Source organism: Nannospalax galili, unplaced genomic scaffold, assembly GCF_000622305.1.
Source record: "Nannospalax galili isolate Female #2095 unplaced genomic scaffold, S.galili_v1.0 scaffold27, whole genome shotgun sequence".
NCBI classification, from domain to species: Eukaryota; Metazoa; Chordata; class Mammalia; order Rodentia; family Spalacidae; genus Nannospalax; species Nannospalax galili.
This window is the reverse complement of record NW_008357993.1, coordinates 3188272-3212551: the sequence shown is the minus strand read 5'-3', so window position 1 is coordinate 3212551 and position 24280 is coordinate 3188272. Positions and strand designations below refer to the sequence as shown.

The following is a 24280-nucleotide window of genomic DNA, read 5'->3' as shown; positions in this document are numbered from 1 at the left end:
GGAACTTGCTATGTAGACCAGGCTGGCCTTGAACTCACAGAGATCCACCTGCCTCTGCCTCCCAAGTGCCGGGATTAAAGTTGTGTGCCACCACCCTGGCCAACAGGCAAAAATTCTGAACAACAATCAGAGCTTGCACTTACTGGTTTATCACATCAGCATATTCTTCTCAGAATGTATATATAGCTAGTTCTAATATCTTCTACCTATAAGCATAAACATTTGCTTATATACCTATACAACTGAAAATTGTTTTGCAACTTATAAAACATGTTTTTTAAGTAGTAGATCTACACAATAAATAAAGATAGAGACAATATCATTTCTACATTTCATGAAAAACTGGACACATTACTATAGCTAATTACCAAGTGATATACTACTATGAATCACTATAGTTGTAATACATGCTGCTATACAAGAAAATGTTCAAGATAGAACTACCAAATTCCACGTGAACAACTGCAGAAATGAGTCAAAGATCTAAACAGACAGCAGTTTAGAAAGTACAACTGCCAGTCTCAAGAGATGGTTCAGCAGTTAAAAGCACCTATTGCTCTTCCAGAGGACCTGATGTCAGCTCCAAGCACCCAGGTCAGGCAGCTTACAACTGCCTAACTTCAGTTTCTGAGGGATCTGACTCCCTCTGTGGGCACACACATGTAACATATACTCATAAAGTCACTAACAAACACATATAAAGAAAAACAGTAACAATAATTTTGTTTTTAAGTAAGATGCTCAAACTTCTGAGAAAAAAAGGTTATTCCTAAGAACACCAAAAGTAATCTGCTATAATGTATATAACAAAATGTTTAACCATATTTAAAAGGCTAAGCATAGTTAAATAGTACTCTTCTCTAGAAACATTTACAGTATTGTAGAAAAGAAACAAAGTCATAATTGATATAGAAAAATACGTTAAAAGCATAAAACTCTTGCAGAGTATATGTAAACAGGAGCATCTTTTAGATCAACCAAAAATTTTATACAAAGAGCTGAAAAACTGTCACCTCCAAGTTCTTATTAAGCTTCCTCACCAAATGATTATAAACTGTCAAAAATTGTTATTCTCAGGGGCTAGGGAGATGGCTCTGGGTTAAGAACACTAGATCTGTAAGCACGAGGACATAAATTTGAATCCCAAGCACCCACATAAAAAGCCATACAGGGCAGCATAAGGGTTGGGGGAATGGAGATAGCTGGTCAGCCACCCTAGGATTCTGACTTACTAGAAGACAAATCAAAGTCATATTGTGATGAATAAATAAACTATCACTGTCACTCTCTAATTTCATTCTGGTTGGCATGTAGTGCTGCATCATTGTGACATTTCCTGATGAGTATTAGGAGAACCTTCATTAAGCACTGGCCCATTGGCCTATTGGATGGTTTCTTTCACAAAAAAACCTGCTCATCATTTTAAACAGTTTCCTAAAACTGGATTGTTTGCCCTTTTCTAGTCTGTGTTACTTCCATCTTTATACTTTTAGATCTATGAGCCAATTTAAATTTACCGTTGAATATAGTATAATAATGGTCAAAATTTGATTTTTTTCCAATTGATACACATCATAGCACAACTTATTTTTGTTCTTGCAGAAGACCCGGGTTCGAATCCCAGCACCCACATGGCAGCTAACAACTGTCTGTAACTCCAGTTCCAGGGGATCTGACAGCCTCTTCTGTTCTCCATGGGCATTGCACAGCACGGGTACACTTACCTACACATAGGCAATACACGCATACACATAAAATTAAAAAAAAAAAACAACTTTCTTTTTTAACTTTCATAGAGGTTTTGTCATAAGAAACCAGCTATGTGAGGGTGTATTTCTAAATGCTCAAATTCTTCCACTGGTCTTTTTGTATAGACAAAAAGTCTAATATACTTTCTACTGTAACTTCATAGCAAGTTTTGAAATGCAGGGTTACTGGCTTTTGAAACAAATTTCAAAAATAAAAGATCTGGATTTTAACTGCAAATGTATCACACTTAGATCAAGTGCAGAGAAAATGACATTTTTAAGAATCTTGAACCTCCTACTACATAAACATGAAACAATTCTCTACTTACGTATTTTTAAATGTCTTTCAGAATGCTCTGGTAATTTTCAGTATACCTTTACTTAACTGACTTACCATTGCAGACACTAAGCCTAGGTATTCATTGTGGCAAGGTTTTTGATAAATTCAGTTTGTTTGGTATGACACAACTCAGATTTTCTATTTCTTCACATACATTTAGGTAAACTGTTTTTCAGGAATTATGACTTCATTTAGGTTGTCAATTATTATCAGTATAAAGTTATAATTTCTTCTTGATAATTTGCTATCAGTAAGTTCCAGTGGATTCTCTTTTTCTTATCCCTGATTTTGGTCATTTCCTTGTTGTCTGATCTCTAAGAATCTTTAAGAATGTGATTCTAAAATCTTTACTTCACAAATTCCTGATTTTTATATTACTTCTACATTTTTAGAGTTCAACCCATCTTTTCTTGAAAAGCTGAGACTATAAATGTTCAATCTTCCTTAAATAATAATACTATAAACCTCTATTTTTGTTGTATTTCATATATTCAGACATGTAATATTACTTTTCACTCAAATTAAAGTGTTTTCTAATTTCCATAGTAACTTTAAAACAGTAATTTTAAAATAAATTAATCTTGGACAATTTCAAACTTCACACATTATACAATGTATTTTGATTATATTCGCCCCCCACTTGCCCCCACTCCTCCTAGACCCAACACTCCAACCACATCATTCTCCCAACTTCAAGCTCTCAAGTTTTTTTCCATCCTCTGTACAGTACAAACTGGGCATCAAAGTGAATACCAGCAATTCCATTACTTGAGGGTGGGGGCAGGAGGATCAGAAGTTCAAGGTTATCTTCAGCTACAAAGAGTTTGAGGTCAGTCCAGGAGAACCTGAATTGAAAGAAAGACTAAGAAAATACATACAAATCCTTTGAAACTAAGTGTTATTTCCCTATGACTCAGAGTATTTTGGCAATGACCCACGTACACTTAATAGTAAGTATAGTCTTTGAAGTTTTTAAGAGATGATTTCATACAAATGTTAGTGGATTATAATCTTCACATTCAAATTTGCTATGTCCTTACAAATATACATTATTGTTTCAGTTACTTTAGATGTGTATATAAAATCTCTAACTACTAATATGTCTATTCTTCCTTTAGTTATAGCAAACTTATCCCTTATATATTGAAAGCTGCAACAGTAAACAAACAGTATTTTAAGTCTTCAGAATAAGTGGATTTGCTAATTACAATGTTATTTTTTTCATCTCCCACAATATGCATTTCCTTAAGTCTACTCTGATGTTTATATGATTACATCAACTTTCTTTTGGTATTGGCCAAGAATACGTATTTCATCTTTTTATAAAATATAAGTTGTGCTTATCCATATATATTCTGACAAGCTTTGTCTTCATTTAAGTATTTAATTCATTTACATTTAATGTAATTACCAATAGAGTTTTATCTAAGTGTACCATCTTGTTATTATTTTTGTTCACCTGTTCTGTTCCCTTTCAATTTCTGATTTTTTTTTCTTATTGGTATAAATTACAGCTTTTATTACTCTATTTTATTTCACTTACTAGCTTCAATTTCTGATTTTTTTTCTTATTGGTATAAATTACAGCTTTTATTACTCCATTTTATTTCACTTACTAGCTTCTGGATATATAATACCTTTTAGTATCTTCTAATTTCTCTAGAAATTACAAAATGTATTCTTACTGTATGTGGTTGAAAATTTCATAAGTGCCCTAAATAACTCGCATTCCTGAAGTTTTCCTCTAGACAGCAATTATATTGTAGGCACATCATCTGAAAAGTACCAGAGCCTAATTTGGGTTTATATAGAGCAAGTTCATTGTAGCTTGTCCTTACTTGAAAGTGTGACCTAAACTCTTACTGTTTCAAACTGGTTCTTTCAGTTTGCCCTAAATAAACCAAGAACCTTGTAACAGTTTAATTCCAGTTATTCCCTTGTGCCTTCTGTTATCACTTTTAATGCAGTTCATTTTATGTTTAAACCCCCCAAACACTATCATTTCTTTTTCAGACATGAATAATCTCCAGTATTTCTTTCTGAAGATGTCTAGTCTTTACTGTATTTCCATGTTTTTATCTGTTCAATGTTCCTTCAACCTAAACAGCATCATTTAAGCTTTTCATATCATATGAGTCTGTTTATGCCAACTTCCCTTTCTGCTTTACTTATATTTGCAGGATATGTTCAATGGGAACAGAATTCTAGATTAGTTGTTTCCTCTGGACATCATAAAGTGCAATTCTGTTTTCTGGAGTCTATCTTTTATAATTAAGAAATCATCTGAGCTAAATTTGTGCAATGGAATACCTATCAAATGAAGGTGTTTGTCAATATAATAAAAATAGATGAAAAAAGAACAAAAAGTATAAGCATTATAAAGGGGAAAAGTCCCATAATTCATAGACAACATAATTGTATATGATAAAATTAGAATATATGTTTTAGCTAAAGGTTAATACATCATATTACAATCTATAGGTAGAAAAATAAATTTTATCTTAAAATGGTACCATTTATAATAACCGAAAATAGCAAACCCTAGAAATAAACCCAATAAAAGATGTAGAACCCTATTGGAAGAAATTCAAGAATACATAACTAAATAAAGGAAAACACTGAGCTCATTGGCTTGGAAGATTCATTTTTTTATTTTTATTTTATTTTTAGTCTTTTTGAGACAGGGTCTCCCTGTAGCCCCAGCTGTCCTGGAACTCATTATGTAGACCAGGCTGGCCTTGACCTCACAGAGATCTGCCTGCCTCTACACCCCATGTGTTGGGATTAAAGGTCTGTACTACCACGCCTGGTTGGAAGATTCAATTTTATAAATATCAACTGACTGAAAATAATCTATATGTTAAGTGTAATTATAATAAAATCATAGTACTTTTTTTTTCTTTTTTGGTGGACAATAACAAAGTGACTTTCTAAAACTTAAATGGGAATGCAAAAGGTTAGGAACAGCCAATACAATCTTTAAAAAGAACGATATAAAAAGATTTAACTTTTCAAAATGCAAATCTTAAAAATTTATAATATAAAGAGCCCTAATTTGCACCATTTAAAAATGTTGGTAATAGTTTGCTTAGTGTGTGCTCCATGGCAAGAATACCCCTTCCACCACCAAATAAATAAATGTAATAAGAAATTTTTTTTAAAGAAACATAAAATAGCAAAATCTCCTCAAACATAGGAAATTAGTACTATAGACTTTAAATATGTATAGATTTAAAATATTTTATTTTTATTTTATGTATATGAATGGTATTCCCTGCATGTATGTAAGTGTACTTTGTGCATGGCTGGTGCCTGTAGAGGCCAGAAGAGAGTGCCAGGTCACCTGAACTGGAGTTAAAGACAGATATTAGCCATGTCATATGGGTGACGGGATCAGAACCTAACCCAGGTCCTCTGGAAGAGCAGTAAGTGCTCTTAACTGCTGAGCCATCTTTCCAGCCCTGTCCCAGAGGTCTTGATACAAATTTCTATCAAGCATTCTAAGGAGAGATAATTCCAATGCTAATCTCCAAAAGTAGATAAAGACATGTAGTTGACTTTATGAGCATATAAAAAATCAATAGCTATGCCAGGGATGTTGAGCGGAGAGTATGAGGGGGCACTCTTGTAATTCTAACACTTGGAAGTTGCAGACAGGAGGATCAAGAACTCAAAGGCAGGTTAGGCCACAAAACTAGCTAGAGGCTAGCCTGGGCTGCAGGAGACTGTCCCAAAAAAACCTTACAAGAAAGTTTAAAATATTTTTAGTCAATATTCAAAAATTACAGAAATGCAAGATTGCAGATCCACTCCAGTAATAAAAATGCAAGAAAATTCAAAAAAGATACAAGCAAATTAGTTATACCAATGTTTTAAAATGGTAAAAATTGAGCCTCTCCAGACAGATTCATCATTAGATAGAATGAATTACAGAGTGCTTTCATCTTTGGAAGCAAAAAAAGCATGCAGGAAAAATGGACTTTCACTAAGAAAACTAAAAAATAAGCAATTTGTCAAGACAAAGTTTATCTATGAAATGAAATAAACAGCCAAGCATGGTGTTACATGCCCTTAATCCCAGCACTCAGAAGGCAAAGGCAGGCAGATCTCTGTAAGACTGAGGCCAGCCTGGTCTACATAGTAAATTTCAAGCCAGGTGGAGCTACAGGAAGAACCTGTCTCAAAAGAGAGAAAAGAAAAAGAAAAACAAAACAAAACAAAAACCAACAAAATTATATTGAATGATGAAATTATTCTAGTTTTTACAGTACTTAATCACCATTTCCAATTAACAGCATAGAAGCTGCTCTAGTTGAAGGGAAAGAAAGAATGGGAGTGAGTGGGAATGGGAAGGGCTTTCAATCCCAGCACTTGGGAGGCAGAGGCATGTGGATCACTGTGAGATCAAGGCCAGCCTAGCAACACAAGTTCCAAGCTAGCTGGGGCTACATAATGAAACCCTGACTCAAAAACACAAAAAAAATGTGAAGACAGATTTTTTTTTTTTTTTGGTCTTTTTGAAGACAGAAATTTTTAGAAGTTGAAAAAAGTTAAAAAGAAACCTTAAAAAAAAAAAACAAAAAAAACCCTTGAGTCCTACAAGAGAATTTAGTGATATTTCCAGTGCTATGGTTCAAATATTTGAACCCCCTTTCAAAATTCATGTTTAGGGATATGGATGTACCTCAATGGTAGAACCCTGCTTAACAAAAATAAGTCTGTGGGCTCAATCCCCAGCACCAGCTTGATAAGCTAAAAAATGACTAATATTAAAATTCACATTGAAAAGTAAAGATATTGAGAAGTGATCATCATTGGGAAATGATTTTCATGGAGTTTTACACTAATGAAAGTATTACTGCTCATAGTGTATATGTGTATCCAACTTTCTATATACTGAAATATCAGGAATCATGTCTGTATTCCCTAAGACTCCAGGAAGTGTTGCCCCTATCCAGCAGTGACTGTGAGAGTTGGATTTTCTTTTTGATTCCCTAGACTAATAGTGCAGTGAGCATTGTACATGACTGGACATTGATTTGTTGGATATGCTGAATGAGATAATAACATTATTGTTCTTGGTAACTTATTTTGTTATAAATTTTCTAATAAAACAAAACAAAAAAGAATGAAAGAATTAATGCCTTAAAAAAGGTCTTAACAAGTTCTCTTTTGACTTTCACCAGTGAAGACACTCAACAAAGTCTCATCTTGGAAGCACAAAGCAGCCTTCACTAGATACTGCATCTTCTAGTATCTTGATTTTGGATTTCTAGGGTCCAGAATTGTGAAATATAACATTTCTTTTCTTTATAAATTACCTAGTCTCATACATTTTATTATACTATCAACAGTAGATTAAGCTAGCTATAATATCAAGATACAATAGTCACTACTAAACATTAACATAGTTACAGAAAGTACATTTTAGAAATATATCATTTGTAGGAGTTCCACTTCTGCCTAGGATGTAGAAAGCTGGAGTAGTATTACTACCTTAACAGAGTTCTAAAGTTAACAGTCTGGGGTAGTGATGCCATCAAGTAGCCTGAACAGCAGATAGCTCACAACAAATTCCTAGGGGCTGGAGAAATGGCTCAGCAGTTAAGAGCACTGGCTGCTCTTGCAGAGGACCTGGTTTTAGTTCCCAGAACCCACATGGCAGCTAACAACCATCCATAACTCCAGTTCTAGAGGATCCAATGCCCTCTTCTGATTTCTGTGGGCACTGCATTACATGGATGCACTTAAGTACATGTGGGCAAAATACTCATTCACATAAAATAAATATTTTAAAAACTTGCACAACAAAAGAGCAAGAACAAAGAAAACCAGTATCAAGGTCAAAGCAATGAGCAAAAGGAGATGCAGGAACTATCAGAAAATGAAACTGGCATAACTATGATAGAACACTGAAAACATGACCAGAAGAAGAATTTCAAGTAAACTGAAAATGTAAAAAAGAAAACAGAACACATTAGATGGGCTCATCGAAAACTACTCAAAAAAGTCTCAATAAACTTGGAGACAAATCATAAGAAAGCACCCAACCTAAACACAAAGTGATACACACACACACAGACGCACACACAGACACACACACACACATATATATATTTTAATGTCAAACACATACCAGAGCAATATATTAGTCTAGGAGCTATAGGACTAAATTAAAAGAACTCATTTATATAAATGGAATTACACACACACACATACACACACACACACACACAAAGACAGAATGGGGTAAAAGAAACATTAGAAGAAGAAATGCTGAGAAATTTCCTAAAAGATCAAATAATATCCAAGAAGTTCAATCATCCTTCCCATGTGCATCCCAATGGGCCTGATTCCTCCTAGGGGCAGGGTCCGCTGCAGAGAATTGACTGCTGAGAGTTAGCCTCGGTGGGAGGGGCGTTGGGGCCATCTTGGAACAGAAGGAGCAGAATGCAGAAAGAAGGGGGCGTCTCACCCATGTGGGCATGAAAGGGGACTGACCTGGGGTGAGACTGACCTGGGACATGAGTGCGGGACCACAAGGCATGGGCAGAAGCTAACAGAGACTGTGGGAGGGGCGTGGAAACGAGGGCTGCTGACCCACAGTGCAGAACCGGGTGCTGGGTCTGGGGAGCTGGATGTTCACCTTTGTAAGTTACTCTATTTCCCCCTACCCAGGATATAACTATGAAAAATTCAAATAAAGGCATGTTATATGGTTTGTCTAATAGCACCAGGAGCAAGAGACCCTAAGAGAACCCGGGGACAGCATGAAATAGGATAAATGCAAAACACACATATGCATACCCTAAGACATATAGCCAACCTGTTGTCAAAACCCAATGAGAGAGAAAACATCTTTGAGGCAAACAGGGGAGAAAGAGTAGAAGTAATAAATGACAATGACTTTCATGTCAGAACTATGCAAGTGAAAAGAATATCCAACAAAACATCTTTAAAGAGAAAAGTCGAAGTATTTCAAGGTCAGTCTGAGAAATGCTGTTACCAGTAGACATAAATTACAAGTAATAAAATGAAGTTCTTCAAGAAGGAATACATACCTGAAAAGTAGCTGGTACAACAGAAAATATGATCTAAATTTACATTAACTATTTTAATCTGAAATGTAAACAGCTATGGTGGTTAGTGACTATCATACTGACCTTAGATTAAAAACATTCAGGGAAAAAAAATGCACCAGCAATGAACATTTATACACATCCTTTAGTCTTAACTCCCAAAACAATATGGGACAGCTATATAACATTCACATAAGTAATTTAGAAAAGTATGTGCTATGCCATTTCATGTAAAGAACTTGAGATCACAGATGTCAGTATTATCCACAAGTGGGTCTTAGAAGTAAGCCCCCTAGATAGGACAATTGTTAACAAGGCATTATAGATTTACAACATATGTAAAATTCAAATTACAACATATAAACAACAGTAGGAAGAAATATCCAGTTGCAGAGCTGACAGTGGTAAAAAGTGGTATGAGAGTGCTTGAATACATTTGTGATTAAAGATCTGTAATAAAAATTATAAAAGAAATTCTATTGGTTAATTTTTTTATTGCTGTGACCAAACACCTAACAAGAAGCAACTTAAGTGAGGAAGGCTTTAATTTGGCTCCCAGTTTGAAGGTACAGTCCACCATAGCAGAGAAGGCACCATGGCAGGAATGGTTTGCAACTATGGCCACAGTTATATGAGGGGACAGGAAGTGGGGCAAGACTAAATCTCAAGGCCTGCCCCCAGTGACCCACCTCCTCCATTTAGTCCCCTTCTCCTAAGGTTCCACATCCTCTCCAAATAGCATCAACAGCTGGAAACAAGTGTTCAAACAGATTTTACATCCCAACCATAACAAAAATTAATGCTTTTCTTGAGAAAAAAAATTAAGTATACAATTTGAAACACTAAGAAAGATAAGATGGACAAAAACAAGAGGTAGATGGCTAGGGGCATAGCTCAGTGGTAAAGCGGGTGCCTACCACATGCAAGGCCTTGTATTTGACCCTTGACACTCTTGGGGGACAAAATGCTAGTTTTGAACCTGAGATAGGCCTCTTTATGTATGGAAAGCAATGTGGGGATCCCAGCTACTTGGAGACTGAGTGTGCTGGATAGCTTTAGTGTCAACTTGACACAGCTGGATTAAGGGAGCCTCAATTGGGGAATTGTCTCCATTGAACTGGCCTGTGGCCATGTCTGTGGGGTACTTCCTTGATTGTTGTGTGATGTGGGAGGGCCCAGCCTACTGTGGGTAGTGTCACCCCTGGGCAGGTGGGCCTGTGTTGCATATAAGAAAGCAGGCTGAGCAGGGGCCAGGGGAGCAAACCAGTAAGCAGCATTCCTCCACAGCCTATGCTTCAGGTCCTGCCTCCAGGTTCCTGCCCTGAGTTCCTTCTTTGGGCTCCCTGATGAATTATGACCTGGGAGATGTATGACAAATAAACCCTTTCCTCCCCAAATTGGTATTGGTCAGAGTATTTTGCCACAGCAATGGAGAAACAAACTAGGACACTGAGACAAGAGGATCACTTGACCCTCAAGTATAGGGCCACACTGGGCAACATAGGAAGACCCTGTTCCAAAACAAGCAAACAAACGAGAAGAGCACAAATAAGTTAAACTAGTAAGCTAGTAGATTTGTATTTAAACCCACTAAGAGATTTGCTACATTAACTTTACTACATTAAATGTAAACAGTCTAAACATCTCAAAAGAGAAACTGTATGGAGAACTTTAAAAAGTGGGTCACTTTAAATTAAAAAGCAAAGACCAAAAAAAAAAAAAAAAAAAAAAAAAAACCCAGAGGTTGAAAGTAAAACGATGGGAATAGGTTTCTCATACAAGCATGAATCAAAAGAGGCTATATTAACATTAGCCTTCCAAATGAGGAATACTTCAGAGATAAGGGGAGGGTATTATTTGACAACAATGGGGTTTATGAAGTAATAATTCAAGAAATTTACCCTTTAAAACTCTCCAACAAAGCAAACAGTAGCCCAAGAAAGTTTAGCTTGCAAGCTCTAGTAAACATTTATAAGACAAGTAATACTAATTCTACTCAAAATTTTTCAAATACTGTAAAAGGAAGAAATATTTCCCAAACCAATGAGATTAGTATTAGACTAATAAAAAAATAATTAAATGAAAGGTATCCTTCATGGACACTGATGCACTAAACAAACAACTACAATAAAACCCACCATTACCGAATGAGGTTCAACCAGATAATGTATGGTGACACATTTGTTAAGTTGTTATATTAACAGATAACTCACTAAATACAGTAAAATTTTTTGATGAAACTCAATATCCACCATGATTAAAATTCAATATAACAGAATGGGAATGAACTTAGTATGATAAAAGATTACTTGCTTTGTTCTATAAAGGCTGTTATAACAAACTTGGCTAGATGGAGTAATTTATATACAACAGAAATTAATTTCTCACAAGACTAGACACTAGGTAACTTAAGATCACAGTTCTAGCAGATTTGATCTAGAAAAAGGTTGCTTTCCACTTCAGAGACTAGTCTTTTTACTGTGTCCCCACATGGTGGTGAGGTGGAGTGGGACAGGGAGTTATCTGGAGTTTCTTTTAAAAAGACACTTATCTACCTATGAGGGTCAAGATCATATACACCCCCAAACCCTACTCCTCCCAAATACTCCCATATTGGAGATTAAATTTTAATACACACAATCTGAGGATGATGCAAAATTTGGCCTATAATATCACTCTATCATAGTTAATTAAAATGGAAGGCTGAAATCAGGAAGAGACAAGGATAGCTGATCTCACCCTCCTATTCACCATGCTGTTAAGGGGAAAAAAAGGGAGGATAACATATATATTTACATATTAGAAAAATAAACAGTTCTGTATTTACAATGACAAAAAATTTCAAAGAATATGTAAAATAAGTTACTGAGAGAAGATAGAAAGGATGTAGAGTTCAAAATCAATATGCAAAAGCCAACTGCATTTCTATACACTAGCATTGAACAAGAAATCTCAGAAAGTAATCATTTATAATAGAACCAAAATTACAAATATAAGCCTAACAAAACTAGCAATATTTGGATAGCATGTTTATAAAAGAAATGCAAAACTTATCTAAATAACTGGAAACAGGCTGTGTATACAAATCAGAATACACAATATTAAGATGTCAATTCTTTGCAAATTCATCTATGCTTCAACACAATCCAAATGAAAATTCCTTCTGGGCTTTTTTGTAGAAAAGTTTTATGGGGAAGGAAAGAAATTAGAATAACCAAAGAATTTCTGTGTGTATACTACACACGTGTGTACAGGTATGTATGAGTTAGGATTTGGAGACCAGAAGCTGAAGTCAGGTGTTGGGTCAAGTACCTTCCTCCATTGCTATGCTATTCTCTCCTCTCCTCCCCCACCCCTCCCTCAGTTCTTTTCACTAAGCCCATGGCTCACTCACAGCAAGTTCTGGGGATCCACCTTCCTCTTGCATGCCCCCTCTCCCCCATGCTGGGGTCACAAGCGCATAGCCTCACTAGGCTTTTCATGTGGGTGCTGAAGATCCAAACTCAGGTCCTCATCCTTGAATGGTAAGCACTTTACCCACTGACTCATCTACCCAGCTCCAGCAAAAAATGATTTTTAAAAATAAGAAAGTTTAAGAGTTCACATTTCCTGATTTCAAGACTTATTACAAAGCAAAAACAATCATGATAGAACATTTGTAAAATCAAATCACAGGCACAAAGATCATAAGATCATGGAAACTATCAGAAGTAGATTCCCATTTATGGTCAACTAATTTTCAACAAAATTCAATGGGAAAGGGAGTGTTGCCAACAAATGAGACTAATATGACATTTGGTAAACAAGTCTTAACCCTTTCTTCACAACATAATTTTAAAATCTAATTCAGAATGTGCAAGATACTGTGACATAAAACCCAAAACTATGAAACATGTAGCAGAAAACATAAGAAACCTGAACAACTTTGCAATGCAAAGAATTCTAAGAACACAGAAGCGCAAATCATAAAATATTCATCAACTTTAATTCTGATTAAAAGCTCCTTTTTAAATATGAGTCTAATTCTTGTGTATGTATATGCCACACTTGTGTGAGTGCCCATGGAGGCCAGAAAAGGTTGTTAGATCCCTTGGAGCTGGAGTTATAGGCAGCTGTGAGCTGCTTGATGTGGGTGCTGGAAACCCAACTCAGACCCTTTGGAAAACTAAAGTGTTCTTAACTCCTGAGCCATCTCTCCAGCCCCTCCTCTTTTATACTTTGCAAAATGAAAGTTTCATATTGAAACGTGTTTACATGCCTGTCAAAGCAGTTGTATAAATGTATTTCAAAAATTTTAAAATTCATCAAGCTGATTTTTAAAAAAATGGGTGAAAATCTGAAGGAAAACTTTATAAATGAAGACATACACAAGCAAATTCTCAACATCATTGTCATCCAATAAATTTAAGTTAAAAATCACTACGGGCCAGAAACAGTGGCAAGCCCACAATCCCTGTATTTGGGAGCCTGAGGCAGGAGAATTGGGAGTTCAGGGCCAGCTTGGAAATACAGTGAACTTCAGGACAGGCTAAGTTACAAAGCAACACCCAAGTTTCAAAAAAACCAAAGTAATAAACAAATGAACAATCAAAACAGTGTGATACTACAGTTTGCCCACTAGAAGAGTTCAAATTAAACATTGAAATAACCAAGTGTGGAATGGAGACATGAAGAAGTCGAACTGTCATGTCACTGGTGGACAAGAAAAATGGGACAGCCACTGTGGGAAAATAGTGGGGCAGTTCCTTAAGTGACTAAACATTCACTTACCACATAAACCCCAAATTTCACTTCTAGGTATTTTTCAAGAAAATTTATTTTAAAAAATCCACACAACAACTCAGAACGAATAAGTATTTTCAGTAGCTTTATTAATAATAACCCCAAACTGGCAATATAACCCAAATATCTATGAATAGGTAAAATGGCTAAAACTGTGATAAATCAACTGTCATGGACTATTCTACAATAAAAGGAAGTGAACCAGTTAAATATACAAAAGAAAAAAAAATCTTCAAAAACATGATCCTGAGAAATGCCAGATGCAAAGAAGTACATATTACATAATTTCATTTATATGACATATTAGACCAAATGAAACCAATGTACAGTGAGAAAAAGAAAACGAGTGGCTGAATACAAAAGTGCAGTAAGGAAGTTTCCAGGGAGAAAAAATACTCTGTATCTTGACTGTAGTATGTCATAGTTTACTCTTAATTGTGATGGTTAGTGACATAAGAACACACATTTGTGAAAAGAAAACAAGCTGCACATTTTAAATAAGTACATTTATTATATTTCCTCAATAAAGTTCATTTTTTGAAAAGACAATCTCTTCAAAAAACTAGTATACAAGAAATAATGGTGATATCCATATATAATCACCTGAAAAGATGAAAAAAAACAAACAAACAAAGAAACATCCTAACAAAACCCAATACCCACTACTTAAGGTTTAACAAGAATGAGAACAGGGGCTGGCGAGATGGCTCAGCAGGCAAAGACTTGTCACCAAGCCTTACAACCTGTATTCAATCCCCAAAACCCACATAGTAGGAGAGAACCAAGTGCCACAAGCTGTCCTGACCTCCATATCAATGCTGTGGCATGCACACAGTCACGTGTGTATAAACACACACAAAAAACATAAGAAAAGAAAATCTTGGCAAACATAGAAGGGCATATTCGAATTTTAAAAATATCCTATTTAATGCTAACTCATCAGAAGCACTCCCCTTAAAAAAAACAAAAAAACAAAAAAAAACCCGCTATTTAAAAAAAAATATTTTACTATTTTTATTTTATGTGTTTGAATGCATTGCCTGCATGTATGTGAGTGCATCCATGTCGTGCAATGCCGCGGAGGTCAGAAGAGGGCTTCGGATTCCTCTGGAACTGGAGTTAAGGACGGTTCATAGCCACCATGTGGGTGGTGGGAATCGGACCCAAGTCCTCTACAACAGCAGTCAGTGCTCTTAACCACTGAGCCATCTCTCCAGCCCCAAAACTCACTATTTTTAACTATTAGTGCTATTATCCAATGACATGTATGTAATACTTGGTAGGCAAAGTGAGAATTATAAAAACTAGAAAGGAAAACACAAAATTTAGTATTTTCAGATAATTATCAATAAAAATATCACACTAAAACAGAAAAACTCAAAAGCTTTTCTAGAGCCAGGAGAAAAAGACAGAAATAAATGTTACTGAAAAGTTTCTATCTACACAGCAATCAAACCAAAAGAAGCTAGGAATTTGAAAAAGGAAATATCATATATATGCAGGGACAACTAAATCTTTACCTATCATAAAGCAAGATGAGAATAAAATTCTGAGAATAAGGAAGGGGTTCACACTACAGTCAGTTCTACCTACCTCATTCAAAATAACAAGGGCTTCTAAATTTAGACCATAGTTCATCTGAAGTCCACCTAGAAGAAATGCTCAATCAAAAATATCTCTGAAAAGAATAAATAAAGAGGAACAGATGGCTACCCAATTTAAATACACATAGCCTCTACTTGAGCAATTGTATTTCTATGGATCTGTGCTCCAGAAATAATCACACACAAAGTTTTCTGCATTATGAACAGTGGCTGGGAGTCCCACATTTTACATTACATTCTTCCATACAGTATAAATTTTTAACATCAAGGATTCAAAGTTTACAATTAAACATCAATCAGTAAATAAGAAAGTTATCTTTATTATAAAGCATAATTTTCAATTGCAAAAAGAAACTGTAATCAATTTAGGGAGGCCTACAAATAACAAGGAGATGTGTCCAAGGCATATAATTAGGTGAAGCAGCGTTATGGTAATGTGTTTGGTGGAATCTCTCACCTCAAAAGCCAACTGCATGTATCTGTCTTTAAAAGTGAATTTGTTAAAGGATTTTGATAGATGACCATCAAATCTAAATACTGGAGTGGGACCGGAGGATGAAAATATTCACATTTTACCTAATACTTCTTTATTTATACTGCTGAATTTTACACCAAGGTTGCATGTCTGCAATAAAAAAATTAGTTATTTCATATAAAAATGACAAGAATTCCAGAAGCAATTACAAAACCGAATTGTTCAATTGTTTGTTATTCATGTTTATTCGTATTCTCTTCAAATGATCTGTAAGTCTTCAGCAAAGGTTACTGGCAAAAACCAAGCATTTCATGATGAAAATAGAATATATTAAGCTCTCTTTAAAAAGGAAATCGTATACATGGCAGAACAAGGAGACTCGAAGCCATTTTCTGTGTAGATGTAATTTTTTTTTAAATGCCTATCAGAGAAACATCCCAGATTCTTCTTCCAGCAAGAACTGTTATCCTCCTCTCCTTTTCTTCAACTTGGCCCGAGAGCAGCTTTCAACTCACCATTTTGAATGTGCGCAAAAATGATTACCCGGGAGGCAGCCAGGGGGGCAGCCCTGGGGGGGTTGAAGGTGCCTCTGACAGTGGCGTGCTAACGGAGGAGCATCGGGGCAATGGCGCTAAGCGACTGGCACGGCTCAGACAGGGCGTCCGCAGGCCCGGGCCTCGGCGACCATGGGGAGAATGCAAACGCAGGCGGCCGCAACTGCAGGCGTAACTGGCAGCAGGGCAGGGGCCGCAGGCCAGTGGCGCACCACGACCCGCAGCGTCTGGCTGGCAGATCCCCCGGCGTGAGCGGGGAATGCGGGGATGTAGGGGGGCGGCTGGGCCGGGGCAGCTAGGGCTGTCGGGGTCCTTGGCCCAAAGGACCGCAGGGCGGGCCGCGGGAGTCCCACGGTCCCCGGCGGAGCCACCGAGCGGAAGGCGGTGGGCGCGGCGGCTCGGGCTGCATTGAGGCCCCGAGCCCGCCGGACAGGGCCGGGAGGCAAAAGGGCTCTCAGCCATCAACCCCACCCACCATGGCCGGCGCCGCGGGCCCGGCCCGCTCCTCAGGAGCCAAGGCAGCGGCTTCCACGCCCAGACCCCCACACTCGCGACAGAGCAAGCCAGATTGAAAAATAAAAAAAATCCCCTCACCGAAATGTGCAGCGGCTCCTGAGCGAGAACAGCGCTCGATCCTCCACCCGCCACCACCGCCTTCTTCTCCGCCTCCGACTCCTCCCCCGCCGAACGCGCAGCGGCTGTACCGACGACGGCGGCGGTGGCGGCGGCGGAAGCAGAAGCGGTGGCGGCGGCGCGCCCCGCCCCTTGCTCCTCGAAGGAGGCGGAGGAAGTGAGTTTTAGTCCCGCCCCCCTGACAGCGTCGACCAATAGACTTCACGGGCCTCTGCAGGGGCAAATGCATACATCCAATCGGAATCTGGGAGTGGGTTTATGTCAGTGGTTGGGACGTGGCAGAAAAAGGGAAAATAGCTAGGGCTGTCCCTCTGCCCCGCTCCACAGGCACGCTCTCAGAAGGCCTTCGTGGATTGGCGGAAGACTGGAAAGACGCGGCCAGGCCCCGCCCCCTGCTGGGCCCAGCGCCTGCCCCTGCAGCACTGCGACGTTTGGGAGCGGGAGGCGCGCCGTGGCCAGCTGAGCTGCACGGCCTTTTGTGGTTTGGACTGAGAGAAGAAGGCGGGGCCTAGGGATGGGAAGGGAGAATGCGGAGGTAGGGAAGGACTGGCGCAGTTACACTGCTCCCAATTCCTATCACCCCCACCAAAATGGAGTCAGGGAATTGGGTCCTGATGCCATTAGAAACTCAGCAATAGCAGTTGAGGTATCAGGAGAAAAAAAAAAAAAGAAGAAGAAGCAATTGCAGTTCCGATAGCTTTGGGGAAAGAAAAGAGCCTTGTTTGCCCACCCTGACGACGCACCGCATCGTGGTGCTTTCTACCCTACCAGCAGTCAGACCCTCGCCCTGGTCTCTGAGTCTAATGCTATATAGGGCGAACCTTTCCTCTTTATGGATGTGGCCTGACCAGTGTTTTGCAGCTGACATCTCGAAGCTAAATCGGTTGTCAGGCTGGGAGGTAACAGGTCCGATCACATGCAACCAAAATAAATACAACAGCTGGAGTCCCTGGAACCTTGGTTAATTTAAACCCAGTAACAATTTAAGTTAGTACATTATGTCACTGGTGCACGTGTCCTCTCATAGTGAAGTCTGTCTGCGTCTCTGATTACAGCCCTACTCTGTTACTCCCCGCCCCAGACCCGAACCCCATTGCCTAGTGCCCGAAGACCAAAATATATTTATCTCGCCGCCTCTTCCACTAATTAAGAGCACCATTTTTTCTGTTGTCCTTAAACTGTAAAACCTACCAGTGAACTGCAAGTATTTTTCCCACTATTGATGTGAACGAATTAACTGAAATTTCTCATAGAATCCCAGGCTATGAGAATTTGTGAAATCAAAGTCTTATCCCCAGCCTAGGTCAGTAGTACATATTTTACAAAAAACAAAACTATTTCCCACTTGATATTACTCTGCCTTTACATACCTTTCCAAGTCCCTGCCTTCTTGAAAGAGAATTCATATTTTAATTACATTCCTTAATTTCCCCCTTAGAGTCTTATAGATGATTGGTCCAACTGAATCCACTAACCTGTTGGCAATGAAAGGATTTCCTAAATTTCAATCTTTTTCATGCAATATCTGTGTATAATACTTGCAAAATTCTTTTTCAAATGATTTTTTCAATTTTTAAAAAAGAACTATGAAAGTATAGGAAATAGAAAACATCTTTCAACTAAAAGTTGAAAGTAACTAAGAAAAGTGAATGCTAAATACTAGTTTTAAGTTCTGGTTGCCAGCTAACGATGCTGAGCCTGGTATCCTCTTTCATTATCAAGCATTAAACATGTAATAAAGACACAACACTCAAATGACATTTTTTATTGTAATATCATCAAAGGATAGAAAAATTAGACCCCAAATAGCATTCAGTTTTTCACTATGTGAGTCATTGTTTTTAATCTTGCATGAATGTCCCAAGCACAGTCATCTAAAGCAGCACAAATGATTTTATGTTGCTGTCTGAGAAATGCTAAGAAGTGGTACCTTAAAGCATGTACTCCTGACTCAGACAGATTCTCATGCTAGATCCTGCTTATATACTTGTGTGCTCCTGGACAACATACTAACCTCTCTGTCTGGGAATTCCTTACTTAGATAGGGAGAATAATAATACCTATTTATGCATTGTTAATGATAGATAAAGTAGCCTATGGATAAATCCAGTTGATCGGGAGAAAGCACCAGGACACAGATAAAACTCCGTCGGAATAGAGTTTATTAGCAAAGGAACACATGGGACAGAGTCCCTTCCTGGCAGGGAAAATGTCTGCCTGGGTCATAAGCTGGGTGTCTTAATATAGGGGGAGGCTTTTGGGGGGTGCAGAAGTGGGAAGATATATATATATATATTTAAAGTTAGGCAGGGGAAGTGGGAGAGCGGGACTGTTAAAACCTGTCCTCTTTAGAGATCAAAAGGGAAGCCTGCTGTGTTGGCCAAACATTGGAGAAAAGTCTGCATCTCTTGACTTCAAAGACCAGGGTGCTTATCAACTCAGTTCCCTTTTCTCAGGGACTTGTGAGGTCTGTGAGGCCCTGTTGGTGAGGAGGCAGGGCTATCTGAGCCTTAACATTCCAGCCTTTTGTGTTATAGGATAGGGGGTGCTGTTGTCGTCTTGCTACTTCCTGCTGGACAGGGTCAACGTGGCGGGGCTGGATTAGGGTTCAGTTAGACAGCAGGGTTCCCTCTTCATGGATCTCAACAGGGTCCTCGATGGTTGACAGGTGCTTGTATACATGTGGAGGGAAGGAAAGTAACAACTGATTAAAATTAGTATGAGAGTAAGAGTTCATTTTTGGATTTTGTCCTGAAAATATCTGAAGAGGCAAAGAGCAATGGTTAGCACCAAGGTAATAGCTCATTTTTCACTTTTTTTTTTTCTTCTTCTGCCGGGGCTGAACTTGAGAGTGATGGACTCAGGACTTGTTTTCAGGCATTTTGATGCTGTTGGAGTGGCTAGAATCAGTGTCAGTTACCTCTCAAAGGCTTCTAGATAGGGAGAGAAAACAAATTTAGCCACCATTTAATATTTTTTGGCTAGAGCAATAGTGGGTTGCCTCCCTTAGCTGTAGGTGGGCACTACAGTATTGCAGACCAAGATTTGAAGTCTTACATCTGAGTAACATTGTCTTATCAGGAGATAATTGTCTAAATAACATAACAACTTATGTCTAATGTCTGGGTTATATAATCCCTTGAACCCTTAAAATATACTGATGACTTTAACTTTTGGTTATACTTTCCTTTTGGGTGTTTAAGACCATAATGTTAGCCCTTTTCTCAGGGGCTTCTGAGGTCCATGAGGCCATGTTGGTGAGGGTGCAGGGCTATCTGAACCTTAACAGTTACTACAGATTAAATAACCTGATGGATGAAAACCGTGTCATGCCTAAAATGAAGTATTAGATACATATTAGTTTATGTGCTGTATATAAAGATAATATGTATTTATGGAAATGTATTATTGATTGCATTATTGTGGTCGATTGCAGAGTTCGCAAGCACTCCCTAAGGCAATGGGCTGAGGGAACCACAAAGTGTAATATAATCTTAAAATGTAATCATTGGACCAGCAATATCTCTATTACATGAGAACTTTTTGAAAAATTCCAATTTTCAGGTGCAATCTCTGATCTGAATCAGAAACCCCTGGTGTTGAACCCAACTGCATTTTAACAAACATTCCAGGTAATCTTGATGTACATAAAGTTTGATAACTGTGGGCAAAAACAAAAGAATTGATCAAGTAAGAGAGCCTGTGTTCTAATTGTAGTTTTCAAGTGATGTCAGCAAAAATGGGGGTGGGTGATATAAGGATCTCTGAAAATGTTCTTTTCTATATAAGTCATGAGAATACTGGCAAAATTGTCAGAATCAACTTTTCCAGAACTAACCAAGAGCCTACAACCAAGGGATTGTTTAGTCAAGAAAAATGGTTGATTTTCCCTAAGAGCAGCAAGCTTTGTAACAGGTGGACCTGTCCCATTTCAACTTCTTGTTTCACTCTTGCTCTTTGTATGTGTCATGATTAAGTCAGTCAATGATTTGAGAGGAATTTCTTTAGAGCTTTTTAGGTTCATTCCTTGTAACACTGCTCTCTTAGGATTTTTCATTCTCTTGGGCAATTTTGAACCTTAACTTCTGTCTCCTTTATAAAAAGGACATTGTATAGATCACTTTCTGATTGAAATCCTCCTTGACACCATATTTTGGTAAGTGCTATAAGGGACAATATCAGGATGAATGGGACTCTTCCCTCATGATGTGGTTTCTTCTCTCTAGGATCACAGTCATACCCAGTTTCATAGTACACACAATTAACTCTTCCGTGCCTTCAGATATTTATTTTATGTATTTTCCTATTTTTCATGTTGCTTTCAGTGCGAAGGTTCATGTGAAAGAAGTTGTCATTAGCAGTTGCAACCAGGGCTCTACCAGACAGCTTTAAAACTTTTAGCAGGGAAACACACATTTTTAGTCGAGACACACATTTTTTAGCAATAGAATTACTTCCAAATCTTGAGAAACTTCTGTTTTCCTTTCCAGGTAGTTTTATGAGTCATTGGCCACACTCAAGGTTCTTTCTCAGATTTAGTTCTCAAGTGTGGCTCAGTTCTTTGCTTCCTCACCAGTTTTCAGTTTTATGGTGATTTCTTTGAGGCTCTCAGGCTTGGATGCAAAAAGTGGGTGCTTAGTCTTAGTTGGCCTTTATTGATCAAAACCTCTCCTAGTCTTTTCACCTCACGGTTTAGTGACTCATGTTTCTGGTCATTTATAGTTCAAAACTTCTGGAATTTTTTTAAATTTCTATTTTCAAATAGACATTTCTTGCCTGAACTTACCTGTTTCATCTTATACTTTGTTAAACAGTCACACTAATATTCTGTTTGAAACTTTTGCCCTTGGAGTTACAGATTCAATAGGTACTGTGACTGCCTCCCAGTACCACACAGTATTAGCTACTTTGAACCAAATTCTTTGAAATTATATAGCTTGTATATCTGTCATTTCAGCATCTGATGTCAGATGCCCCACCATCTGTTGAACGCCTATTTCTTATAAGAGATTGTGTAGTGACTAAGAACTCTAGATAATACTTTTAAAGCCCAATATGATATAGCTTAATACAATATAATTTTATTTCATGAATGCATGAAGTGCATCTAGTGGCAAGAGAGCATAGGATTTTGGGAGAGGTTCTTCTTTTAAGATGTAATCCAAGAGACTGTGTTAGCAACACCATCTTCAACTCACATGTTCCAAGTTTCTTCTGATAAACCTTACCAAATGTAATTAAGGAACTTGGACCAGCTGAGTACTGGCTGAAGGCAAGGGGAAAAAGAAAAAGTAAAAAATGAGGTTAGAAACACTCTACCCATTATGTCTTTTGATGTCATTTGTCCTGTAGATTTATCTGCACTTCTGAAACTGTTGTCACTGAACACACACTATCAGCATCATCTAAGAAATGTTATTGGTGCAAATTTTAAGGCTGTATCTCACATCAATTGATAGATTAATTCAAGAATACTGGAAATGGAGCTCAGTATTCTATGGTTAATGATTCTAATACAGGGTAGGTTTTGAGAAAAACTGGATTGTAGAACATCAGTGTTAGGTTGAGAGGAGAAAACAGTAATAATGTTTTGACTCTTCCCTTTTGTAGAGTTTAAGTACAGTTAAACTTAAATGGCAACTACTGTGTGAAAGTTTAAATATGGAAAGATTTTCGTGTGTGTATGTATGAGAGAGAGAGAGAGGAAAAGAGAGAGAGGAAGAATATGAACTGGCTCCTTCTGCCTTCACTACAGCTTTCCAACATGCTTTCCTATACTGGAGTCATTGAAAAGCTGAAAATTTCACTTCTTAGATCTTTTCCTTCCACGCTTCCACATATAATTTAGGCTCTGTCAATGAGAGGCACATACATGAGATTTAGAAGGTGAAAATGAACATCAGAGGTCAAAGCTAGCAACTATCTCTAGTGGCTGTGTTGGAGAGCCTAGTGTCTGGGTTTGAGCTCTGTGAAAGGGTAGGGGTAGAGAGATACTGGCTTTGTTAGTGTGGCTTGTGCTGGGGATAATGTGACCTGAAGTTTGGCACTGCATTGATGGTTTTCCTGAATCAACACCAGTTCTTGGTACTATATTTTCCATCTTGAAGGTAGTCTAGAAGTTCTCTTAGTGGCTGAGTGTGACTTTGGCATAATTCTTAGAAGTTCACATTGATGCCTATTCCACCAGCCTTCCCAATAGTAGTGTGAGCCATTTTTATAACAGATAATCTTTTGTCTGCTTAAGCTTGGTCAAGTGTATTTGATTCTCTACAACTGATTCTAAATTGTATACCAGGTGAATTGGATTTTTTTCTCTGGTAACCCTGAGCCCATCTCCTTTATGTATGTGCTCTAAAATTTTACTATTTATTTTAAATGTGGGTTCTTTGGCTCAAGTGCTGGACATTGGGTAAATCCTTCCTGTATAAAGATTTAAGTCTTTGAGAGAAATTTTCATACAATACCCTTTGTTCTCTTTGTACTGTAAATATCTTCCTTTTAAAAAATCACCCTTTCAGTAATGTCTAAATCTGCTTCCAGTTGTCTTATGACGTTTCTAAACTGGGCCACATCTCTACTCTGGATGGCCATCTTATTTTCTGCCGAACAAAGGTATTCTTTAAGAAGCTGAATCTCAGATTCTTTTCCTTGTAGTGCTATCTGAGACTGGTACTCTTTGTCTCGATTGGCCACCAGCAAAGCTTCTAGATTCTGTACATTACTAAAAGACAACTAGGAACAAAATGCCTTGAAAGGGAAAGGGCTGTCCAAGAACTTCACTGCCAGAATTACTCAAGCAATGCTTATCATCTGAGTTCAATGAAGCCAAATACAAAATGTCATTCACCAGAATGTGCTCACCATTGATCTCCTGACCGAGGCCTTGGTCGATCATTAGAAGAGAATCTTCGCTATAGAGATTTCTGACATATGTAAAGATTCTCCACAGCCTTGGAAAGGTGAAATATTCAAATGATTTTTTTTTTTTTTTGCTATGTGATTGCATTCATCTTTTGAATGCTTGACAGTATTAAATGTATTTATTAACTCTGGGCCTCTGGGTCT

At 37.8% G+C, this 24280-nt stretch overlaps 2 protein-coding genes across 4 annotated transcripts in view; both read right to left on the bottom strand.

Moving 5' to 3' along the window:
- The window catches only part of Pja2 (praja ring finger ubiquitin ligase 2), a 60511-nt gene extending 43186 nt beyond the window's left edge, over positions 1-17325 (bottom strand). For 2 of the 3 annotated variants that reach the window (XM_008856012.3, XM_008856014.3), the window contains exon 1: positions 17177-17325. The gene's annotated coding sequence lies outside the window, so the exon portion shown is untranslated. Of the gene's footprint in view, positions 1-143; positions 165-17176 lie in introns of those variants that run through there. The other variant, XM_029557635.1, reaches the window with a different exon arrangement.
- Positions 15107-17169, bottom strand: LOC115068094 (translation initiation factor IF-2-like). Its single transcript, XM_029557636.1, has 2 exons — positions 16011-17169; positions 15107-15598 (listed from the first exon to the last, which is right to left on the bottom strand). Exon 1 carries the CDS (start codon positions 17042-17044, stop codon positions 16568-16570), a length of 477 nt encoding a protein of 158 aa, XP_029413496.1. The 5' UTR covers positions 17045-17169; the 3' UTR covers positions 15107-15598; positions 16011-16567.
- Positions 17326-24280: the final 6955 nt, after the last annotated feature.

Bases quoted from the DNA above. Each gene is read 5' to 3' on its own strand.
- LOC115068094 (XM_029557636.1), bottom strand. From the start codon at position 17,044: ATGGCTGAGAGCCCTTTTGCCTCCCGGCCCTGTCCGGCGGGCTCGGGG.